Here is a 25744-nt window from a genome sequence, read left to right as displayed (position 1 = left end):
GTGGATAATGGCTCTCACTGTGGTTAGCTGGAGTCCCAAAGCTTGAGAAACGACTTTATCATTTATCAATGTCTGTTTTTTGTCCATTCTAATGATGAAAGTTGGAGACTCCTGGTCTCCAATACTAGATTTGTTCCCTTGCAAATATGGCAATGCAGTGTTTTGATGTTCATATGACATTTAATACTGTTGCTTGTACTTTGCAGTGTAGGATTACATTCATAATGTTATGCAGTGCAAACGACAACCACAGTAAAGCTCATACTGTCATTTACTACACTGAAAGATGCAACTTTGTGTAGTATGGACACTTTTTACAGTGTTCTCCGCGTCCCCCTCCGCCCCCTCAGTAAAGGGGGCAGGTCTTGCTGTGCTGAGCTGTGTTACATCCTGTGGTAGTGATGCTGTAGCTCACACGGGGCTTTTCGCTCAGCCTTTCAGATCCGAGCACTTCTGACAGACCTGCTTTCAGCACCGTACCCCGCAGACAGCTCCTCTTCCGTAGCCAAGCCGAGATCAGGCAGTTTTTCCCCCGCCGAGGGCTTCACTCAGAGCGGCTAGCATCTCTCAGCCTTCGCGCTAGTTGGAGGACTTGGTCAAGTAGATCTCATCGTCTTGGACTCAGCCGGAACGTTTTGATTTGAATTAGTACTTGAGGATGGCGTCAAAACACGTTGGCATTTGCATCTTTTTCCAGCTTCTTGTATTTACTGTAATGAGTCAAATATCTGCCTTTCCAACACCAACACCGTCCAGCCAGGGTGAGTTGGCCTTTTAAACTATATTTATATGACATTCTATAGACAGACATTGTTCTTTGACATTATAAATAAAAATCCAACTGTAGTCTGAAGATTTGCATTAAAACAAACATGAAAGAGGAACAATAACTTGAGAAATACCACAAATATTAATACTGATGATAGGACTATTCTTAATAGTTGAAAAAAAATTAGGCAGTGCTTTTAACCTTAAATTGTATTATAATTGCTGTCTAATTGCAGTGCAGATTAGAGTTTGTTCCACTGTTTCCAGCAGTTTGATGTCACTTTAGCTGTAAATCTGCTCATTAACAGAACACAGCAAAGTTGAGCTGCTGCAGCTCAGCAGCGTGGCTGTTGAGGCCGGCTGTGGTCTATTTTAGACTCAGTTTAATCTTTTGTTTGATAATCCGATTAAGGTCTGCCTGTGGATGGTGGTGGGTAGCTGGAGAGCAGCAGCAGCAGCATACACATGTCTGGAAGATAATATGGAATTGAAAGGATGTCAAAACACTGGAAAATAAACTGTGATTCCATAAGAAATCATTCAAATATGTTTTCTTTCTTAATGACTCTTGTGTGTTGTCTTCTGGCAGATAAATCTGTGTACAATCGACAGCTGACGGAAGAAAGACCACTCCAAGAGCAGGTAAGGCTCTCTCCCATCCAATATCCGGCCTTCCCCGGCAAACATTAATAATCTGAGCTAATATGCAGAGAGGAAATTATTCATAGAATGTTTGTCATTTCCTCAGATTGCTGATGCTGACAGCGTGAAGTTTACAGTATGGTTGACTGGTAAGAGGAAACTGAATACAGTGTTGCCAATCAATTAATGACACTTTCTGCATCCTGAGTGTAGGTTTCAGCATTTCCAGTAAGACAATATGTCTTTATTGGATATGCACTGAGAACATACAACATTTTCCTGTATTATTGATTGGATTTGTCCCTCCAATCAGAGGGAAAACGGCCCGCCTCCTCCAAGGTGAAAGATGGCGATGACTCAACTGTACAGAAGTCACTGCCCCAAAACCAGAAATTCAAGGAGACTACCGAGGTGCCGGTCCAGGAGGAGCAGAAGAAGGATCAGTATGTTCCAGATGAGTCTGATTCCACCAAGAGTAGACGTCTAGCAGAGGAATACGACTCTACCAAGAATGGGATGGAAAATGGTAAGTATCGATGTACAAGTAGAGTATAGGTGAGGTTGCTTTAGCAAGGAATGCGTTTGCCAATGGGTGACATTAGAACCCTTTTTGCACAAAATAGTCCCTTGCAATATCTCACAAAAGTGAGTGAACCCCTCATGTTTATAAGATAAGATAAGATAAGATATGCCTTTATTCGTCCCTCAGTGGGGAAATTTGCATTGCACAGCAGCAAGAGTACAGAATCAGTTAAGCAGTATAAAATACACAATATAGAAAAATAAACAATATGAACAACCGAAGTATTAACAAAATCAACAGTTTTTCCCAGAGTTATATACAATACAGTATGTAGATAATATGAAACGAGATGAGATATATGACCAGTTTATACACTGAGATCTTGTTAGAGAGTTAATATGAGGCATTATGGAAATACTTCACATAGAACTTTATTTGAGTATTCTTCTCAAGCAACAATGCCACAGAAATGAAACTTGGGACTTCCACCATTGACCTTTAGTTACATTGTGTGTGTGTACTAAAGTGTAACAACAGTTTTGGTCAAGTCAATGTAGTAAAATGCGTTTGGTGTACAATCAGATTATGTTATATACACAAATGACACAAAGTGTCAGTTATTCAACATGTTTGCAGTATATTTTTATACGGCTATAGCTTCATATCACTGCAGTCTTTGCGTCAAGTCCCTTGTGAAGTAAAGTGACGGCAACCTTTCTGGTACCCCTTTAAGGAAAATCACGTTTATACTTTCGAGTAGTCATTGTACACCTTGATTTTATAATATAATAGCACTATAAACTGTCTCATCGCTGAAAATTACTGAAGAGCGGTATATTCACTGTATGCCACGTGCCTCCTCAGGCAGACACGGGTGAGAACACGTGGCTGTCATAGAGATTATCTCCTGAAAGCTATAGGGCCAGTCCTTTCAAGCACCAAGAAAATATCTCTATTAAACATGCAACAAGATTCCTCAAAAGTCACTATTGTCCTTTACAGTGTCTTCTAACAGATTCAGTATGTACTGTATGTATAGTTTTTATCATATCAGCACATTCTTGTTATCGCTTGATTCAGCGTAAAACTCCTGAAGTGAGGTGACTCGGACAAAAAGTGCTGCATATACGGCTCAGCATCTGTGATCTTCTCGTCAGGTTGTGTTTCATCGCAGTACAAGTAAAACGCTCTTGTTATTCCTCAAATGAAGATGATTCAGTAAGTCAGCCCAGGCTCGTACTGTGTGGGAGACTGTTATGAAAGTCAAGCTGTAGGAATAGCATCTCGAGAACAAAGAGGAGGTAGAGGGAAGTTCATCCCAATGCTGCTTTTGGAAAAACATGTTACAGATAAAATTAATTCATTCATTCATTTTCAACCAAAAACACTTCAAATGCATGTGAATACATTTCAATGATTCTCTTTCATTGATCACCATTAGGATGCACAACGGACAAGTGGTTAGCGCACAGGCCACACAGCTAGAAGACGCAAGTTCAATTCCACCCTCGGCCATCTCTGTGTGGAGTTTGTATGTTCTACCCGTGCATGCGTGGGTTTTCTCCTCCCACATTCCAAAAACATGCTAGGTTAATTGGCGACTCCAAATTGTCCATAGGTATGAATGTGAGTGTGAATGGTTGTTTGTCTATATCAGAGGTAGGGAACCTATGGCTCGGGAGCCAGGTAGGGCTCTTTTGATGACTGTATCTGGCTCTCAAGCATTTCTTACCACAATAAAAATGTATTTTTGCTAACATTTTAAAGTAAACCATCACAGAAATGACTGTTAAAAATAATATTCAAAATCAACAACTTTCTTATGCATTTTAATTCGTCCATCTATATTCTGCTGCAATACGGCCGACCATATCCATCTTTCCTGATGATATTTTCCAGGTCAAACACCAAAACTTGATTATTACTGGGTAATGCTGTAGTCTACCTCGGTCATTGAGATGTCAAAAAAACATGTAAATGTAAACTTTCCTCCTTTAGTCAAATAGCTAAAGCTGCAGAACCAAGCCTTCTGGCAAAGATGGCCAAAAGAATGAAATACGTCTACGGAGTACGGTGCAAAACTATGCAGCAGCAGAAGTTGTATTAATGGCAACAAGTATTTGATTTATTATTAGACACTGCGCTGCTCACGAAAGTGTGCTGGCCACACCCCATTGGCGTGGGGTAGTGTGCCTGGTCTACATAATTAGAGCACATTATCTAAAACTGTTGGTCATAAAAATTTACACATTTTATTGCATTCAGTGTTTAAAAAATGTATATGGCTCTCACAGATACACATTTTAAAATATCTGGCCTTCATGGCTCTCTTTGCCAAAAAGGTTCCCCACCCCTGGTCTATATGTTCCCTGTGATTGGCTGGTGACCAGTCCAGGGTGTACCCCGCCTCTCGCCCAAAGACAGCTGGGATAGGCTCCAGCACCCCCCGCATGAGGATAACCAGTAGAAAATTAATGATGAATGATATGCCTTTATTCGTCCCTCAGTGGGGAAATTTGCATGAAGGGGGGGACAACACTAGGAGAGGGGAGGGGAAAAAACAACAACTCCAAACTAGACTCTTAGATGAAGGAGTACAGTGTGGGACAGTTAAAAAAAAAACTCAGAGGAAGGAATGAAGGAATGATCACCATTATCTTAAAGGTTGCATAATAAAGCCCCATCTGTTGTTTACTAACTTGCCCGATCTTTGATTCACTTTTTTTGACTGCATTTATCTCTCAAGGTGTGTGTGACAGGAAGAAAAACTCTGAGTCAAGTCATTTTGCATCATTGGTTTGCATGCATAAATCTCATTCTGTTGTTGTCTCAATGCGGTAATTATACTGTGTGGTACATTTAAAGCTATCATGTATGGATGATGGGAGGCAGTGTGTCCATCAGGCCATCCATCCATCTTCTACTGCTTATTCGAGGTTCAATCAGGGAAATCCAGACTTCCCATTGGCCACTTTGTCCAGGCGTAGACATAGTCTCTCCAACATGTCCTGGGTCTCACCCGAGGCCTTCTACTGGTTGGATGTACCCTGAACACCTCCCCAGGGAGGCGTCCGGGAGGCATCTAGCCAGATGCCCAAGCCACCTCATCAAGTAGTGGTTCCACGGGAGGCAGTGTGTTTTCTTTCAAATGACAACATAATGCAACACAATTAGCTTATGCTAATGTAATTTCTCCTCTCAGATGACCCTGAGACTTTCCGCCAGGTGGATGGCACTCCACTAACAGCCGAGGACATTGTACAGAAGATCGCAAACAAAATCTACGAGGAGGATGACAGAGGTGTCTTTGACCGGATCGTTTCCAAGCTGCTCAAACTGGGCCTGGTAAGTAGGGCATTGTAGATGCAGCATCAGGTTTAACACTCTACATACGTGTAAAATCTAATGAGATGTCTGAATTGGATTTTGTTCACAATCTCACATGTGTGTATTGCTGTTTTGACACTCAATAACTCCTCTTGCTGCTCTAAAATCTCTCAATCATCCTCTCTCTCTCTCTCTCTCGGAAGATCAATATTATATTGTACAATGCTGCTGTTCTAGAACTTTCCCGCACAATTTGGGATCAGACTTGTTGTTTGTCTTCCTGTTAGATAACAGAAAGTCAGGCTGATACTCTGGAGTACCGAGTGGCTGAGGCTCTGCAGGATCTCATCACCAAAAATGCCAAAAACAACGAGATTGAAGAGGACAATGAAGAGGACGTCAAGGTGGTGAAGGACAACCAGGAAGCCAACTTGGTAATGGTAATGGCCGTGTTATTGATGTTATATCAGTAAGTATAAAAATGGTACTTGCATCAATAGGATAAGTGGGAGCAGCCCAGTCGGCACTACAATGATGATGAGGATGAGGACGAAGAGGATGATGAGGTCCTGGATGAGGTGGACAGGGATGCAGGAGATGAGGATGAGACAACAGACAACACGTGGGACAAGGAGGACGCTGAGGATGACAATGAAGTCAGCACAGAGGACGGCCTTCAGGATCTTCAGTACTTCCCCAATTTCTACCGCCTACTCAGGAGCCTCAATTCAGGTAAGGGTCAGCTTACACGACAAATGTGCCTCTAGGCAAAGCTAAAGACCGGGACGTGTTGTCATGGTAATGATGCACTCAAGGATGAGTCACGGCTTGTTTTGTCCGCTTTTAAAACCAGACCTCCAAGGAAGTGTACATACACACAGACAAATACACGAGTAATTATTCATAATCCCATCACCAAGACCCCTACAGCCAAGCACCACGAGATAACATCATCACTATGGCAACCAATTACTGCAAACACAACACAGTGTCTCCCGCTTCTTTGTTTCAGATCAAGATGCTCAGGAAAGAGAGACACTCATCACCATCATGAAGACGTTGATAGATTTTGTGAAGATGATGGTCAAGTACGGGACAATCACACCGGAAGAGGGTGTCTCCTATTTGGGTAAGACCAAACACAAGTTGGTTTACAACATTTGATGCACTCAAAACTCTAAACTTACCTCAAAGCAGACCTGGGACCCTGGGGAGGATAAGCCGCATAGAAAATGGATGGATGGATGGAATAGATGGGCGGATGGATGGAATGATGGAATGATGGAATGATGGATGGATGGATAAATGGAATGATGGATGGATGAAATGATGGATGGATGGAATGATGGATGGATGGATAAATGGAATGATGGATGGATGAAATGATGGATGGATGGAATGATGGATGGATAGAATGATGGATGGATGAAATGATCGATGAATGGATGGAATGATGGATGGATAAATGGAATGATGGATGGATGAAATGATGGATGGATGGATAAATTGAATGGTGAATGATGGGTGGATGGATGAAATGATCGATAAATGGATGGAATGATGGATGGTTAAATGGAATGATGGATAGATGATGGATGGATGGATGGAATGATGGATGGATAAATGGATGGATGGATGAAATGATGGTGAATGGATGGAATGATGGATGGATGGATAAATGGAATGATGGATGGATGAAATGATGGATGGATAGAATGATGGATGGATGAAAAGATCGATGAATGGATGGAATGATGGATGGTTAAATGGAATGATGGATGGATGATGGATGGATGGATAAATGGATAAATGGAATGATGGATGGATAAATGGATGGATGGATGAAATGATGGTGAATGGATGGAATGATGGATGGATGGATAAATGGAATGATGGATGGATGAATGGATGGATGAAATGATGGATGGATAAAATGATGGATGGATGAATGGATAAATGGAACGATAAATGGAATGATGGGTGGATGGATGAATGGATGGAATGATGGATGATAAATGGAATGATGGATGGATGAATGGATGGAATGATGGACGGAATGATGGATGGAATGATGGATGGAATGATGGATGGAATGATGGATGGATAAATGGAATGATGGATGGATGGATAAATGGATGGATGAAATGATGGTGAATGGATGGAATGATGGATGGAATGATGGATGGATGAATAAATGGAATGATGGATGGATAAATGGAATGATGGATGGATGGGTGGATGGATGAATGGATGGAATGATGGATGGATAAATGGAATGATGGATGGATGGATGAATGGACGGAATGATGGATGCATTCATAGATGGATGGGTGGATGGGTTTTATCAATTCAGCAAATGTGATTTTCAGTACATTTACTACATGAACTCATATTGTAGCTTTTTTTCTAATGCACATTACAAATAATGCATAAACCTACAGAAGATGGAAACATTATATTTCATGTAGTCATTTGTATTACAACACAAATTAGATGCATTTTCCCCCACTTTCCATTCATGTGGAATTTGTCCTCGTACTGCCTGCCCGGTAAGATTTAGATGGAACAGTCCTTCGCGTGACCCTGAGTAGCAGCTGCCCTTTAATGATGCTCTGCTGGCGTCATTCAGCAGAACAAAACAGCCATATACCATTACGCACAATGTGAGTCTCCATGGTAACCGGGTTGGGTTCGGTGGTATAGGTTGTTTTAGGTTGGTCGGGACAATCGAACAGAATTTCGATATCACCTAGCAACATGTATAACATAAGATCCCTCACCTCACCTCCCCATGCTGCATTCAATTCAGTCAATGAGAAATAATGAATACACAGACACGATAAGCACAGTCCACAGAAGAGGAAGCGTGCGAATATGGAGGGTGGGGGTGTTGGAGGCTGAGGAAAAGGATTTCCAAAAAGATTTGCCTTTTGCCGCACTACATGTGGGAGTAGGCGGCATGAATACAGACAGAACTTGCAAACAGAAGGTGAGATAGTAGATAGTAAGGCACTATGGTAGTACGAAGTGTTTGTAAATGAGGGCTCACTATGCAAATAACAGCATCTCTGTTAAATTACATGGGCTTATACAGTGTGTGTGAAATTGTACCATTTTACCGCTCAGCAGGGAAAAAATAATCTGTGCTCTTCACTAATGAATGTAGTCCTTTGGAAAGTCTGATTCACACAGGAAAAGCGAAGTAATGATGCAATGGTGAGTCAGGTCAAAATAAATGTTAATGTTCTTTCTCACTCACCTGCAGAGAATCTGGACGCCATGATTGCCATGCAGACTAAGAACAAGCTGGGAAAGTCTCTCGAACCTCAGGACTTTGCTGGTAAAACTGCTCTTCAGCTTACAAACCGTGGCCGTGACTCTATTGTTTATCTAACAAGCTGTTGTAGTTCACTATTTGGTACATGAAATGTGAAGTATTGCGGTGAATACAGTATATACTGTAGTACAAATAGTCGTCCTCTGCATCCGGCTCAAAACACATGCGAAGAATAAAAGACGTACAGTCCATTGTCTTCCACTTGACGACACTGGTAGCTATGGCTAATTGCATTGTTTGCTTATTCAGCCATATTGGATCACACATCTACCACCAAATATTCATTCATTCATTCATTCATTTTCTACTGCTTTTCCTCACGAGGGTCGCGGGGGTGCTGGAGCCTATCCCAGCTGTCTTCGGGCGAGAGGCGGGGTACACTCTGGACCGGTCGCCAGCCAATCCCAGGGCACATATAGACAAACAACCATTCACACTCACATTCATACCTATGGACAATTTGGAGTCGCCAATTAACCTAGCATGTTTTTGGAATGTGGGAGGAAACCGGAGTACCCGTAGAAAACCCAGGCATGCACACGGGGAGAGCATCCACACAGAGATGGCCGAGGGTGGGATTGAACCCTGGTCTCCTAGCTGTGAGGTCTGCGCGCTAACCACTCGTCCGCCGTGCCGCCCCACCAAATATTGTTTAAAATATTTTGTTCGCACTTTCCTACGGCATCCTGTAAGGCACATTCAACCTTAAACGCAAATGTTCCACATTGGTGACTCATAGTTTGTGTATTTTTTTCATTAAGAAGCATTAAGCCTAAGAAAGTTCTGAATGATCCCAATTTGATGAGGAAAAAGTATTAAATTCAAGAAAGAAGTCATTGCAAAGTACTAAGATGGCAAAACCACACCCAAGAACAATTTGCATGATCAGTACCATATTTGGTGGAAATTTAAAATATCTACTGTATTGTATCGGTGTAGCCAGAGGACTACATTAAATACATATTGATTACATACAGTATCCTGCACAGAGGACGGTTGTCCATGTTGTCGCTTATAGTGACACGCCTAATAACAGTTGCTTTTATTGGCAGTGGGGAAGAACATGGACGAGGACGACAACACCAAGGCCAAAACTGCCAAGATGCAGAAGGAGTATGAGAACCTGAAGGACTCCACCAAGGAAGAGCAGCCGCCTACCAGTTAGTCTACTAAGCAGTCTTGATGAGCACAACCCACACGACCGACCTGTGTCTGTAGAGATTGGAATAACATCTAGACCTTGTTATAAATGTCTTTTTGTGTTTGTTTTTTTTTTGTCATGTTTGAATAAATGCATAATCCAATTCAAATGTAACAAAACGAGCTAACTTGATTGAAACCAAACATCTATTTGGTCCTACTTAAGTGAGCAGTTGTCTACTAAATGAGCCTGAAGGGGAAGTCTGAGACCCTCTCAGATCTTTTGTTTCCACTCAGCAGAGCCAGCAGGAGATAAATAAATAAGACAGTGCAGCTGGGCCAATCCCAGCACAGAGTCCTTGTTTGGCCCAGAACTAGGCCAGTCCAATAAGGGACAGTCAAAATCCTATCACAGCTGCCACTATTTCTTGTCCGTCTACATTGTAGTGTATTAGTGTATAGTAAACACAGGAGGATTATCCTCGGGAAAATTATTGTTTTTGTCAATTCTATACATAACAACAACATACAGGGTGAAACAAAAAATGGGAACTTTTTTTATTATTATTATTATTATTATTATTGCTATTTTTTATTTCTTCCTGCAGATGACGTTCTCCTGTATCAATGCATTATTGAAATCTATACTGTGAATTTCTTAAATTATCTGTTTTAATAAATCCAGTGTTCTTGGTCCAGTCCTAAGTTGTAAAAACGTCAGAACTCCCTTCTGCACAGATGTCAAAATATCACAGTTTTTCTAAAACATTTTTATGGCTTCCATTGATCCGTGGTTACTCTACTTGCTGCCACTTGATCATATCTGCCAATGTTTTTTGGGTCACCCTGTATGTAGTATATGAACACAATTCTATCGTGTTTAATCCATAAAAGCAATAATCGACTCATAGCTTCTTGTGTCAGTTGTGATCTTTTTGTAAAAATAGGTCATTTTTGATATATTTTAAAAAAAAAAAAACAGTTCTCATGACTACTTTTTATCTGTACACTTCAGATCGGCCTGGCAAGTCGGAGACCTACCTGGAAGCCATCAGGAAGAACATTGAATGGCTGAAGAAACACAACAAGGAAGAAGGCAAAGATGGTGAGTTTGCGACATTTAATAAAGTAACTCATATAACAGCTGGAGAAGCCATACTCAAATATTTAAATGTCGAAAAAAATGGAGGGTTACAAGCAGGTCTACACACTGAAGAACAAAACATTTAAGCCCTTTTGTTGTGCTTAATCTGCAATTGAAATGAGTGTGGGATGCTGCACTAGACGCTTGTTGCACAACTAATGAATATGGATCCCTCTTGATGAGTTTGCCCTAATTATTGTTGATCTGACAAAGGTCTATTCAGTAAATCTATCCTACTGGTTCCTCCGTTTTAATGAGATGTGTACAGTATGAATCCATCAGAGGATTTACTAGACTATTTTCTTTTGAATCTTTAACTCACTAAGATCATTTTGGACTAAATCTATGCTTACATGGATGTGGGAAAAGTTTGGACAAGGTCCCCTTTTTGTGACTAAACTCCATAAAGGCACGCTTGGATGAGTATGGTGTGAAAGAGCTTGAGAAACCTCACAAATGAAAAAAATGGTGAAAATAATGTCCCGAAATTAAAAATAAATCCTTACAAATCTAGTATATCTAGTGGTACAGTACCTGGTCTCGCTGCAAAGGAGGGCTATTATTTTCTTCTTACACTTACGCAATGCAGCCTACAGGCAAGATTTTATATGGCACCACCCACTATCTGCCCTTTACATACCCTGACAAAGGAAACTGAATTGCATTGTTTTTATCATTGTCTTTCATTTGTCACCTGATTTACATGGTTCATTCATTCATTCATTCATTTTCTACCGCTTATCATCACGAGGGTCGCGGGGGTGCTGGAGGCTATCCCAGCTGTCTTCGGGCTGGAGTGGTCGCCAGCCAATCACAGGGCACATATAGACAAACAACCATTCACACTCACATTCATACCTATGGACAATTTGGAGTCGCCAATTAACCTAGCATGTTTTTGGAATGTGGGACGAAACCGGAGTACCCGGGTGGGAAAGCCCACGCATACGCAAGGAGAACATGCAAACTCCACACAGAGATGACCGAGGGTGGAATCGAACTCTGGTCTCCTAGCTGTGTGGCCTGTGCGCTAACCACTCGAACACCGTGCAGCCAACTTACATGGTTAGCAAATTATAAATACAAATAAATCTGAAATACAATAAAAACATCCTAGACATAGACATAGACATAGACATAGACATAGACATAGACATAGACATAGACATAGACATAGACATAGACATAGACATAGACATAGACATAGACATAGACATAGATTTCCTTTATTGTCATTGCACAATAACACATCAGTGAAATTGCCAACAAAATGTCATTGCCGTGTAATAATAAATAATAATGTGGAGAATAAATAGATTACATCAAATATGAACAACAATGTGCAGCGTAAACAGTAATTTGTACAAATAATTACCTTACCACAAAACAAAAATTCCATAACGTCATTGATAGACAATAAAGTAGAACCTCGGTTAGCGTGTTTTTCAGTTAACTTTGCTACATTTTGCCTCCGGATGCCCTTCCTGACGAATATCTACTGATGATGATGCCTACTAGTGGAGATTTGAACCCGAGGTATCCACTCCAAAGTCCAGAACGCTAACCACTAAGCTCCTATAAACAGGCATTTGTTGTTGTACATGTCAGGCTAATGTGAAATCAATCTGATACTTTTATCCATTTTGTGCAGGCACACGTAAGAGAGTGTAAAGAAAGGAACAACTTTAACAAAGCATTATAAAAAGCTGTGACAAGGCTTTTCTTTTGTAGAAGATTTATGACTTCTTGTATTTTTATGGCTTCGAGGGAAGCAGCATGTGGCTGCACAGCCTGAAAACTGATAGACACACAAAAGCCTCCCTGCTGTTGTAAAAATCAATGTCCGGTGGTGTTTAATTTGGTAGCAGGAAATGAAATGTTAATGAGCTCTGGCTGTGCAGGCCATCCAGTACAGAAAGAGAAAATGACATTTACAGTAAGCGCTCACAGCGCTTTATTGAACCTGATTGGACTAGTCGCCGCTTTGGATGACGCGTTTTAATGTAAACATTCAAGTAAAGCCTGACTCTAGAGCAGTCTCAAACTCAATTTACCTGGGGGCCACTGGAGCTAGGGTCTAGGCAAAGCTGGGCCGCATCAGGTTTTCCACAACAACAAAAAAACGCATTTATTAAAAACAGAAAAATGAATAAACTTTGCTTTGGTTCCGATTTTTTACAAGAAAAGCTCTGATAAAACATTCCACTGTTTTCAAATATCTTACTTTTTATTTTTCTACACAAAGTAAGATGAAAAATAAATAAACAAATCAAGAATAAAGAAAATCAATCAATCAGTAATAAATAAATAACTATAATAATAATAATAAAACGGCAAATAGTAAAAACTTAAGAAACCACATATAGTTGGTGGGTAGACAAATGATTTTTTTCAGATTAAAATGAACAAAGCATTATTAGAGCCCTGTAGACATGACAAAACACGACTATAGTCACATTTATACTCTTTTTATTTACAACATATTGCGCAACTGCAGGGTCTTGAGACACATGCTAACTCGCAAACTAGAGAGCTAGCGACCTAAACGTTAGCCTTCAAGTTATTTCCTTTAAACTTAAATAGCCAAAAACTTACCACTTCCACACGGATAGGGAGGATAACTATTAACAGTTATTTAACCTTTAAATTAATCAAACGTAATAATTTTTTCTGGGTACATGATACCATACAGCATCCATATCAAATTTGCGCGGGCCGCACTAACATTAAACTTTCATATTAAGGCGGGGGCCTCAAACTAGTGTCCTGCGGGCCACATTTGGCACGCGGGCCGCATGTTTGAGACCCCTGCTCTAGAGGATGACAGGAACCACCATGGATGTTTTTTTTCACATGGGATGTGTTTCATCTCTGTGGTTGTATGTGGGACACTTCATTAGTATTCTGCTGCGTGATGGTTGTCTGGGACAACAGCCGCCTCCCTGTGATGTGGCCAGGAACAACACACACTTCATCATAGGAGAGGACACACGGTCACGGTTAAAGAGTACACCCTGTTTTCTTAAAACGGCAAAAAGTGTGGAATAGTGAGAGAATCCACATATCCACATAAATAAAACAGTATGTTTATGTCTAAATATAACTGAATAATACCATTTAAGAGTGCATTGAATCATATGTTGTATGATGCAGTGCAGTTCTACACCAAAGCTGATTTGTATTGATCCTTTTCGATTGTGCACCTGTGAAGTGTACCTAATGAAGTATTTATCTTGAACAGCAGGTGGAGGACAAAACCTTTCTGCCCCAAGCCAGTGTCATAGAAACAGACAAAGCGTTTATTATGTTTACTCCAGCAGGCGCCCATTAGGACAATCTCAGCAAGCAGTTTGTGTGTATGTGTGTGTGTGTGTGTTTGTGTTTATGCCTACACCTTACAGATTAGGCAGCAGAACAGATGGACATTCAGGCCACATCCTAGTTTTGGTTCTCCTTTGCCTCCTCGCCATGAAAATTGAAAAAAGAAAAGATGGCCTCTAATCCCTAACACACGTCATGTTTGTCATCAGCAAAGTGTATCCCAGTAACGGTATCGTGAAGGGAGCCGTATATTGCAAGGACTTTCCCGGATTGTTATTTGATCTCTTCTATTTCGTTTGAAACTCATTTGTTCCGATGACTGATAACACACAGCTCGTTTCTAAATATAGCTCACTTTATGGAGATGCATTAAAGGACAGATCTAGATATTGAACTACTCATAATTGATGCCCGGTAACACAGCATGCATGTTTTCTTCTACTACACAACCTCAATCTGTTTTAATAGAACTGCAGAACAGATTAGTATGTCTTGTTTGGGTGTCTTGATGTCTGATCTCTTCCACAAACCACCGTTACTTTATCGTCTTTATCGTCACTGTGCAACATCCCGAGATACAAGAATGGTAACGGTACCATTCTAAATGTGCAGTGCCAGCTATTAATGCATGTATTCTGGTAGATGTAATCACTGTGAGCTGATACCAACCTAAGTATTTTATATATATATTATTCATTCATTCATTCATTCATTCATTTTCTACCACTTTTTCCTCACGAGGGTCGCAGGGGTGCTGGAGCCTATCCCAGCTGTCTTTGGGCGAGAGGCAGGGTACACCCTGGACTGGTCGCCAGCCAATCACAGGGCACATATAGACAAACAACCATTCACACTCACATTCATACCTATGGACAATTTGGAGTCACCAATTAACCTAGCATGTTTTTGGAATGTGGGAGGAAACCGGAGTACCCGGAAAAAACCCACGCATGCACAGGGAGAACATGCAAACTCCACACAGAGATGGCCTAGGGTGGAATTGAACCCTGGTCTCCTAGCTGTGAGGTCTGCACGCTAACCACTCGACCGCCGTGCCGCCCATATATTATTATAATATAATAAATATATATGTTTTGATTTTTATATATTATATTTATTTTTTATTATATAAAATATAATCAAAATATAATAAATTAAAATAAATAATATAATATTATTTGGGGAAGTTGGGGACATTCCAACTAAATTACAGTACTCCCGTGTCTATGACCGACTATTACTGACCCCTAGTGTGTGATACTACTTGAAGGTCTTTGAATGCGTCTTTTGAATGTGTTGGTTGTGGTTTATTATAGCAAGTTGCTGTGATGTACAATTGCCCATATTTTGCCCTTCTCATGTAGCCAAATAAGTTGACACCAGCTCTTTGTTGTGGCAGACTATGACCTCTCCAAACTGAAGAACTTCATGGACCAGCAGGTTGACTCTTACATTGAGAAAGGCATCATCGCCAGGGACGAGGGTGACACCATCAAGAGAATCTACAGCAGCCTGTGATATCATCGTCTATCCTCTAGAACTGAATCTCATACTAAAAGAGAACCTTGATTTCTTTTTCACACTTCATGGCATGGTAAAGTGTATTCATAAAACCTGTTTACACTCCCATACAGGCTACAATCATATTGAGGGGACAGAAAGCTTTTAACAAGGCAGTTAAAATGATTTCAATTTGCACGGCAAGATTTGCAAATAATCCCTCGCTTTGTCATTTCCCTTTTAATTTTAAAATACATATATAAACAGTATATATTAAATAAATTGTACCATCATTTGTAACCAAACTTAGCTTCATTTTCTGTTTATGGTGTATATGTAAGATCTTATCATATTCCTGCTTTTCATTTGACCAAAAATATATGTATTACATTGTAGTGAATTCCACTCGATTGTAATAACTCCGTGGCCCACAAGGGGGCAGTCTGTCAATCATTCGTCTCCACTTGTCTGTAAGTACAACATTTCCATTTCGGTAGAAGCAAGATGAGCTATTTTTAAATGTAAATATGTGATTGTTTTCCTATGGTGTGAAAGCAATTAAAACATTGCCTTTTATTTGCAAGTGTGCTTAATAGAGTGGTAATTCTAATAAGTAGCATCCACATAAGGAAAGCAGGTTTAGATATTTATTCTGCCCAAATAAAAACAATTAAGAAGCACAATAAAAACCATCTCCTAAAGACACACATAAATAATGCTTTCACACTTCAAAAAAAAGAGACATCCCTTCTGTTCTCAAAGAAAAAAAATGCTTATAAGAGGCAAACGGAACCAGTTAAAAGGAAGTAGCCCATCCACTCGATGTGTTGCGGTGGTTAAATACTGATGAGTGTGTGAGCAGCTGTGGACGGTTTATACAGCGGTGTATAAATAGAAGGATGGCATATCATAAGCGCCATTATGCTGTCGGGTTCCCACTACAACTGTACAAAAACAACATTTGCATATTGATCATAAATAAAAGGCAAACATAACACATTTGCTCCACAAGCAAGAAGGTAAACAAGCAAGATGTTTCTTTATATTTCCTGGTATGACGTGGTGGGCGCCGTGTAGTTCCCCTCACCGCTCCTGCAAACCAGGAAGACAAACAACATTTAATGGAAATGTTCCACTGTGAAAACATATCAGCCACTGAACAGGTCACCGGCATCTTGCTCTACGTGTGTGTGTGTGTGTGTGTGTGTGTGTGTGTGTGTGTGTGTGTGTGTGTGTGTGTGAATTATGAATGAGGCTAATGAAACAGCTGTCTTGGTCTCAGGGCTCATATAACCAGGAAATGGAGTCCGAGCAGCATCCGCCCAGGTCGTGACCTCAGCTGGGAAGTTACACCAACCTCCATTTTCTTATCTAAATTATATCTAAAATATAATAATTACATATTACATACATACAGCGGTTAGGATTGCTAATAATGTAAAAAGTATTACTTGGAAACATACTACTAATGCTATTGTGTAGAGTTGCAAACTTTACCAAATACAGTTATTCCTTATTGTTGCTTTAACTAGGAAGGTGACGTACCCTTTTAGATACTACTACGTACCATTTGTATCTTTTGGAATTAGTATTGCATAATATTGTCTATGTTATACATATTCTTCCATGTTTTGAGCACATTATAATTCAAAACAACAACAAAAAAACTGCAACTTTGGCTATAAACCCGATCATATCGTATGTGCATAACTGAAAAAAAGTCTTTATGGTGAATTAGCATATCCCAAAGATAAATTATATGAAAAATATTTGAGGTACTTGATGTCATACTGTATATTGTGAAAAACACAGTACAATTTAGCAAAGTTTATTTGATCTTAAAGGCTTAGTGGTTTGCTTTATGCAAAGAGAAGAAAGCCAAACAGGCACGCGGCCCATGTTTGCTTGGGTACTTAAACAGTGCAGTTCTTGCAAGCCAGTGTGATTTGGCCCAATTCAGAAGCAGGCTGCACGTCTCAGCTGCTATGTAAATATTTACCGATGAATGGCAAACTTTGTCTTGCATGTTTACACAAGGCTTAATAATTGCGAGATATTGGGGTCACTGGAATGGCACAAAAATGATTAAATACAATCGGTTAATGGGTTTCACTTCATTAAGAGATTTTTAGTTAAGCTTTGAATGAAGTAATGCCTGATAAGCACTGTTAGCTAAGAAAATGTAATACACCAGGGGTGTCCAATGTGTGGACCACAGGACATCCTTAAATTATAATTTAACAAGATAACTTTTAAAAAAAAAAACGAAAATTGAGAAACAGTAGTAATTTTACAAGAATAAAGTCAAGATATTAACAAAAAATGTTGTAATTTTTTTGTGTTGGTTTACAAATTATCAAAGTGACCCTTCCATCCTGTCATTTTTCAGTATGTGGCCCTCAGTGGAAACGGTTATGACACCCCTGTAGTACACCTTGTCTGATCATAAGGGCCGTTAACAAATAATCCAACTTCTAAAACACATTAGAGCAGCATGTTTTATATTAATGAGTTAGGTCTATTTGCATTTAGACAATGAATTACTTTGAGGCCCTGAAAATGGAGGTGCATTTCCAAATTATCATTTGGCATTAAGCATTTCAGTATGTGGAATCAAACTATGGAATGGATTGAGTAAGGACCTCAAACAATGCACAACGATGAGCCAATTCAAGAAATACAAGCAATCGATGTTTGCTAAATACAAGGATGAAGAGTCTTGAACCAGTCATGATGTGCTATATATATCACTATATTGACACTTACTATGGTACTCATTATGTCATTGGATGGTCATATCACCTCGTACTTCGGTATGTGACAAAAATAAAATATAAATAAATAAATAAAATTTAAAAAAATTAAACTATACTAGTGAACAAATGTAACAGTTACTGATTGTAAAAGTACCAAATGGAGGGGTAGGATTTAATAAGCTTTGCTTCTTCCTACTCCTTTTGGACATGTGGAACTGTGAACTGATTATGTGATGCACTCAATTGGAATCTGATGCATGAAATAAAACCATTACCATAATTCCCATAATTACGTGAATCCTCTTAAATAGTATTGATTGTTTTGTCAAATCCATTGTACCGGCCTTTAAAGGCAATCTGCCATTGTCCAAAATACACGCTGGCACTATTTGACTCCTAACATGTGGGCATACATGTCCTCAACTTAAGCAGCCCAAGAAACGTCGGACACTTGACATTTGCATAGGGTGGCACTGACTAGCGAAGCCTGATTCCTACACTCAGCCTCCTTATTGCAGCATGCACTTACAAGAATACATTAGACACTTCATTAGGTACCCTTGTACGTTGAAATAAGGAAGACACATGCAGCTGCAACTAAAGGAGTGTCTGGGAGATGATCTTCATTGTGCACATAACTCCAGCAACACCAGAGTATTGTTGCACCTGCACAATCTTCATATGCTTACATAACAAGCACCGCAAACCATATTTATACATTCATATCAAAGAATGCAAAGAGGTGTTGCCTTGAGCCGCTGAAGCAAATGACCACTGCCTCCTCACGCCTGCACTTAAGTGCCCTTAAGCAAGCATCCAGAGCCCACACTTTCTGTAGAGCCAGGCCCTTTTCTGTTAAAATGATTCTTTTGGAAACGCGGTGGTGTTATTGGCAGAGCCACTCCTCCACATATACATATATACATATATATATATATATATATATATATATATATATATGTACACACACACTAGCCATTCACTTACATACACTTTCACAATGGACGGGATGGATGAAGTTGTGATTGACAGTTTTTGTTCCATCATATGTCATTGACTGTGCAGGCATTCCTAATGACTTAGTAGCTCTGTAGCATGCAAAGAAACAAGCTGTGGTTTGTATAACCTCACCTTACTTCCTCTTCTTTCAGCCTGCGTGCTGCCTGCTTTGACTGTTTGATTTGCAAGTCCAGTCTGTGTAAGAAGTCTTTGGCTGAGAGCTCCTCTGCTTGAGGCCGGGGGGCTTTGGAGTCTTCAGGCGGCGGTGAAGGCGCCGGGGAAGGTCCCTCAACATCCTGCTGCAACACAACACAAGGTGCTTCCGTCTCCTGGCACACCACCTCGCCGTCCGCGTCAGGAGACTCTAGAGACAGTCCGTTAAAAATGGAGCGCTTCTGCGTCACCACAGGGATGTTGAGGCTGCTCTTGAGAAAGATGCAGTCGTTGCTGAACAGTTTGTTGGCTCTCTTGATTTGCTCCATCTGGGAAAAATGTCATAGCAAATGCAATTCACATCTCATTTGCTGGCATTTTACATTTCCATCATTTTAATGACACCTTGAATGTCTGGAACCACGTCAAATTATAATGGAAACGTCTTTGAAGGATTACATACTGTACCTGTCATCATACCCATGATCCAATTCATAGACAAAAAACTGTAATTAGCGTATTACCCAATATAACAGGATTTTCCCACCGCCACCAGGAAAAGTAACTGAAAATGATGCGTCATTTTATATTCAGGGTCTAGAGTTTTATACATGAAAACCAACACACCATTGCCCGATGCCACACATTCTACCACACACACTGTGCACAGCATAAAACACTAAATTACCAGAATTAAAGGGGAATTATTATGCTATTTTCCACTTTTCTGATCTATAAATGTAGTTAGAATGTTGTATTCTCATGTTAAACGAAGCCAAAGTCTCATATAATGGGGTTTGCTCATTTGAAAGAAGTTTGGTATGGCTCAAAAGCTTGGTTTCAAAAGGCGTGGTAAAACTGTCCCATTGTGATGTCACAGAGGAGCGAACTTCCTTATATGGGCATGTCTGTAAGCCAGACAGGCTCTCTGCACTTCCCTAAGTCTGCTCCTCTGTTTACTTGCTAGTTTTGTCTGTTTCTTTCTGCTTTTTCCTGATTTCGGAATCCTGCTCTGTCAGTTATCTTTCCTTCAACAAAATGCAGGAAAAATGGGAAATTAATCATGATGAATTAATTTGAAAACCATGATTTTGAAAACTATGATTAATCAGATTTAAACATTTGACAGTCCAAGTCATGGAAGCTAACCCACAAACTGTCCTTACTTTATTTGTATGTTTTTACAGTGCAGCGTTGTTGTCCCACTTTAGGTCCAGACCGGAATACCGAACCACAAGTGTGATTGCAGCCTTAGCAAATATAAACAAAAAAAACAGGACTAGTTATAGTGCTAATTTAAAAAAACAATCAATGAAGTATAGTCGTCAAACAACTGAAATATTATTGATAAAATATGACTTCTGATAGTATATGTGATTTAAAAAGCTTAACTTTTGTCCTGGGGGTATTAGGAGTAGTTAGGTATTCAGGTATTTGTAATGTGTATCTAAAGTGGAAGACTTCATCCACTTTGTGGGGACCCACTCCACTTGCCACACGTGTCACATCCGGCACAACACCAAGTTTGTGTAGTGCTGTGCCGGCAAGATACAACAATAACTTCCTGTATGCTACCTTACATGGCAGCACCAATGCATGTAGAATGCATGATATGTTATTTTTCATAAAGTCAACTTACCGTTACACCATATTTAAGGGCAATCCCCTGCAGGGTATCGCTGTCTGTAACCCGATGCTCTATGTATTTCTCGCCTAGAGATGCCGTGACGCTAGCTGTGCTTCCATAAGAACGTATTTTAGTCCGAGCCAAGCTCTGAGACAGTTCGCTCTCTGACTCGGAACCGGACCTCGACCGAGGGAAGATAGGCTGCCCCATTCGCCCTCCTCCTCCTCCATCCCGCATCGGTAACACCGGAGAGAACTCCGCCATCTTCTTTTAATATAAAACAGCGCCTCGTGACCTCGATGAATACTAACGTCCAAATGGACGAGCTCCGGGTAAACAAAACACCGTTTTAAAGTGTGAAACGACTCCCATCCCCGGTTGCATTCAGCCTGTTAGCCCAAGACAAGAGCCATGTTTCGGGGAGTACCACCTCACTACCCGCTTTCGTCATTGGCCTGCTACGTTGACGTGCTGACGCAGGGAGCGTTAGCGCATCCAATCAGGAAGAGGAACAACGATATGGTTCCGTTACGCTTTCAAAATAAATGCATATCGGTTCGTGCCATTATTTTGGTATCAAATGTGAATAATTATGAATAATTTATTTTAATTGGAGCATGTTTTATAGGGAAACTTTATTTTTTGATTCTCATTTATAAGACAAGAATGTTTCTATTTTTGTTACCAATGTTACCAATACTGTGAAACACAGCAACTTGAGAAAAATAAAGAAAAACATATTCCAAACGTGCTAAGCCAACGAAATTAATTGCTCTCTACAAATCATCTTTATAGTGAATCATTTTTTTCATGACATGTTATAACCTAATTTTCAATGAGATTCTCTGTAAAAATTTAATTTGCAGTCTCCATTATTCTATGTTAAGTAAAATGGTGTGAACTAATGAATATTTGATTTATTTCCTGATATCAGCCTGTGCTGTATAGCTCCAAGGAGCAACAGGTTAATTCATCATTTTAGAACTGCAGAGGGAAAGACAATCATTGGACTCCGGAATAATAAGATTATAAAGAACTCTGAACTCATGACGGGAATGACTCTTATAAAGCATGTTCTCCTCACATTTTTACTAACAATATCAACATTAGGATTGCCAGCTGTTTCCTGTTTGCTCTGGCTGTATGCTGCATGATTATTTAAAACCAGGAGAAGCATTGAATTTACTTAATTGGTTTTACCTCTTGAATGATCCTTAATTCAACCAAAGGGGTTGCACACACTGATTATATGACTGCAGTGGAGGATGCTGATGAAATGTGCTGATGTGTTATTCACCTGGACAACACAAAGAGTGCAGGTGCTGCTTTGGGATGCATAGAGTGAAATCTAATTTGCTCACTTACAAAATTCATGATGTTCAAAATGGTGAATCTATTAAATGAGCCCCCCTTGGTTAGAGATGAACTGGCTTGCTGATATTTATTAAGCTTATGTAAGAGTACAAAGAGACCATGGGGGACAACTTGTACTCATTTATAATGCTGGATGACGTCATTATGAAAGGCACTGCTAATATGATTACATATTTGTGTTAATGAGGTACAGCTTCAAGTAACGAGGCTTGTCAATAGAATAATTGTCGATTTAATCAGCATCCCTCTAAAACAGGGGTCTCAAACACACTGCCCGCGGGCCAAATGTGGCCTGCAGGACACTAGTTTGAGGCCCCCGCCTTGATATGAAAGTTTAATGTTAGTGCGGCCCGCACAAGTTTGATATGGATGCTGTATGGTATCATGTACCCAGAAAAAATTATTACGTTTGATTAATGTTCATGTTAAAGGTTAAATAACTTAATATTTATCCTCCCTATCCATGTGGAAGTGGTAAGTTTTTGGCTATTTAAGTTTAAAGGAAATAACTTGAAGGCTACCCTTTAGGTCGCTAGCTCTCTAGTTTGCGAGTTAGCATGTGTCTCAAGACCCTGCAGTTGCGCAATATGTTGTAAATAAAAAGAGTATAAATGTGACTATAGTCGTGTTTTGTCATGTCTACAGGGCTCTAATAATGCTTTGTTCATTTTAATCTGAAAAAAATAATTTGTCTACCCACCAACTATATGTGGTTTCTTAAGTTTTTATTATTTGCCGTTTTATTATTATTATTATTACTATATTTATTTATTTATTACTGATTGATTGATTTTCTTTATTCTTGATTTGTTTATTTATTTTTCATCTTATTTTGTGTAGAAAAATAAAAAGTAAGATATTTGAGAACAGTGGAATGTTTTATCAGAGCTTTTCTTGTAGAAAATTGGAACCAAAGCGAAGTTTTTTTAAATATTTTTGTTTTTAATAAATGCGTTTTTTTTCCTTTGGAAAACCTGATTGGGCCCAGTCTCACCCAGACCCGAGCTCCAGTGGCCCCCAAGTAAATTGAGTTTGAGACCCCTGCTCTAAAAACTAATAAAGGCTACAATAGGATTTAGGGGAGGAGTCCGAGCAAGATGAGTCACCGTTCAATTGGTTTCCATGACAACAGTCGCTCCTCCTGATCTGAGTTGCACCTTCAGAGCTTGAGAGCTAAATATTTTATACTTTACAATTAATGCAACATCCTTCCACTTTCTTCATCTTTGTTGACAACATGGGCTATGCAGTGCGTTTAATATTTGTTATTATTGCTACGTCATCGTAGAGGATAACTGATTGATTCATTAATCACACTAATACAATGTTTTCTTTACACGTACCCATCACTTAAGTGTTACTGTACCAAAAGTTTGTTTCTTAGACTAAGGAAAGTAAGTCTCTTCTGACCTCTATTGGAAAGCTGAGGTAATACAGTTTGTTTAACTGTCTATTCTCCACCACTTGATGTCACTATTGAGTAACGTTTAATAGCGAAGGGAAATTTGGGTAAAAGAGCTCAACAGCACTACTATGACGTGGGTGATTGTATTGCAGTCATGCATTGTTTTGTTGTCCTGTTTAACCACATATAACAGTAGAGGTTTTTTATTTATTAGCTTGTTTACGTACTTCCTAAAACTTGATCTTTATTTATGCAGTTCAAAAATACACTAGAAAACACTAGAAAAAACACTAGAAAAGTAACCAGTATAATACCTAATCAGTAATGCATAACACAGAATAATAATAATAATAATGACAATACATTTTATTTGTGTAGCGCTTTTCAAAATACTTAAAGACATACATTAATTAGATAAAAGAAAATATATTGAAAATCAATAAATATAATATCCTTAAGCGACTGTATGCAAGTCTGTAACCCTTTATGTATATATCACCGGTTGTTTTTTGTAATTTTTGCACTGAATTACAGGGATCCAAAAGTTGCTGCAACCTATCAGCTACCATCCAAAAAGGCATGTTCTCAGTTTCTCCTTCTTGCAGAGTTAAAAGCCAAGTGTTATGCTTACCTCCTTATGCTTTGTTGATGCTATTACTTTCTAAAAACCCCTTCACCCTCTCATAACCCTTTTTTGTCAGTGAAGCTCATGTCATATTACTGAGGATATTGTTCAGGGTTTACATGACACACTTGACTGCGGCATAAAATCTGATGAACTCTGAGGTCTTTGCAGGAGAACATTCCTGAACTAAGCCCCCGTGGTATAAGAGGTAGACGTGCACCAATAACCAATGTTATCATTAAGATTTGTGTAATGACTGAGCCCACCTTTGACTTTAGCTAGTTTGGAAAGCTTGAAAATAATGAAAGTGAATTCCTTTCCTGCCTCGTGAGATGTTGCTTGCAGTATAAAAAGAGAACGAAAAAAATTTCTGCAAGGGAAATTACAGAAAAAAAAAAACATTCTAAATAAAAAATGTGGCCGCACGGTGTTATAGGTACTGTTTAAAGCGGACCTATTATGCTATTATATTTATAGTTATACAAAGCTTTATAGTTCTTCCAGAATCTGCACCTATTCAGCTATATTTCCTTGGATTTCGTGATTCCGGCAAAACGTTCATGATTCCCGAATTCTCCAGAAAACTCCAGAATTTCATGGTTCAGCGAAAACGGTCTGATTTAATGTATTCCACCCACGGCCCGCTTCCAGGCACGCCCACTTTATTGTGGTTGGTCAGACTAGCGGGTACTTAAAAGGTGTTCCGGTTTGTGCTGCTAGCTAACGTAATAAGAGTTCACAATAAACAGCGATTTATCTTTTTAAAATGTAAGGGCTTTTAACATACAGCCATATGTGTTGGATCCTGAATCCAATCTGGAAGTACAGACTGGACAGTCCGAAGTTTCTCAAGAAAAGAGGTTACTTCAAGACGTCTCTCAATGGTAAGTAGCTTTAGCATTTTAGCATAGGTGACCAAATATGGCCACTAATTGAGGTGGGAATCAGCAACCTCGCTCCTTGTATGCAAGTGCTTTTGCTCCATGACTTCCACAAAACAAACACAGTTAAATTGATCAGTCCTCGCGACCAAGTGACGTTGGAAAGGCGTAAGGCTTCAGCAAGTTTGTCGGCTAGTCCAGCTGCAGACTGGCCCATGTTCA

General features: G+C 39.6%; 2 protein-coding genes across 2 annotated transcripts; one reads left to right on the top strand and one right to left on the bottom strand.

The window, feature by feature from the left end:
- Window positions 1-385: 385 nt before the first annotated feature.
- Window positions 386-16278, top strand: scg3 (secretogranin III). Its single transcript, XM_058089333.2, has 12 exons — window positions 386-761; window positions 1358-1410; window positions 1517-1559; window positions 1724-1936; window positions 5136-5278; window positions 5548-5694; window positions 5761-5992; window positions 6273-6389; window positions 8526-8600; window positions 9650-9757; window positions 10753-10842; window positions 15602-16278. The coding sequence occupies exons 1-12, from the start codon at window positions 659-661 to the stop codon at window positions 15718-15720; spliced, it is 1443 nt and encodes a 480-aa protein (XP_057945316.2). The 5' UTR covers window positions 386-658; the 3' UTR covers window positions 15721-16278.
- A 57-nt stretch (window positions 16279-16335) lies between these two features.
- Window positions 16336-21735, bottom strand: lysmd2 (LysM, putative peptidoglycan-binding, domain containing 2). The gene is made up of 3 exons (XM_058089334.2): window positions 21250-21735; window positions 19590-19939; window positions 16336-16794 (listed from the first exon to the last, which is right to left on the bottom strand). Exons 1-3 carry the CDS (start codon window positions 21499-21501, stop codon window positions 16743-16745), a joined length of 654 nt encoding a protein of 217 aa, XP_057945317.2. The 5' UTR covers window positions 21502-21735; the 3' UTR covers window positions 16336-16742.
- Window positions 21736-25744: the final 4009 nt, after the last annotated feature.

Source organism: Doryrhamphus excisus, linkage group LG13 (assembly GCF_037039965.1).
Source record: "Doryrhamphus excisus strain RoL-2023G ecotype Guam linkage group LG13, RoL_Dexc_Guam_v1.1, whole genome shotgun sequence".
NCBI lineage: Eukaryota > Metazoa > Chordata > Actinopteri > Syngnathiformes > Syngnathidae > Doryrhamphus > Doryrhamphus excisus.
Note: the sequence above shows the minus strand (reverse complement) of the source record. Positions and strands in the feature narration are given on the sequence as shown.

What these genes read in the sequence shown, in the direction of transcription:
- scg3 (XM_058089333.2), top strand. Translation starts at nt 659, where the DNA reads ATGGCGTCAAAACACGTTGGCATTTGCATCTTTTTCCAGCTTCTTGTA. An exon ending in GTTTACAGTATGGTTGACTG is followed by an intron (nt 1,560 to 1,723) that starts GTAAGAGGAAAC and finishes CCCTCCAATCAG; the next exon opens with AGGGAAAACGGCCCGCCTCC. An exon ending in CGAACCTCAGGACTTTGCTG is followed by an intron (nt 8,601 to 9,649) that starts GTAAAACTGCTC and finishes TTTTATTGGCAG; the next exon opens with TGGGGAAGAACATGGACGAG.
- lysmd2 (XM_058089334.2), bottom strand. Translation starts at nt 21,501, where the DNA reads ATGGCGGAGTTCTCTCCGGTGTTACCGATGCGGGATGGAGGAGGAGGA. An exon ending in CCCTTAAATATGGTGTAACG is followed by an intron (nt 19,940 to 21,249) that starts GTAAGTTGACTT and finishes CATTTTTCCCAG; the next exon opens with ATGGAGCAAATCAAGAGAGC. An exon ending in CTGAAAGAAGAGGAAGTAAG is followed by an intron (nt 16,795 to 19,589) that starts GTGAGGTTATAC and finishes CCTGGTTTGCAG; the next exon opens with GAGCGGTGAGGGGAACTACA.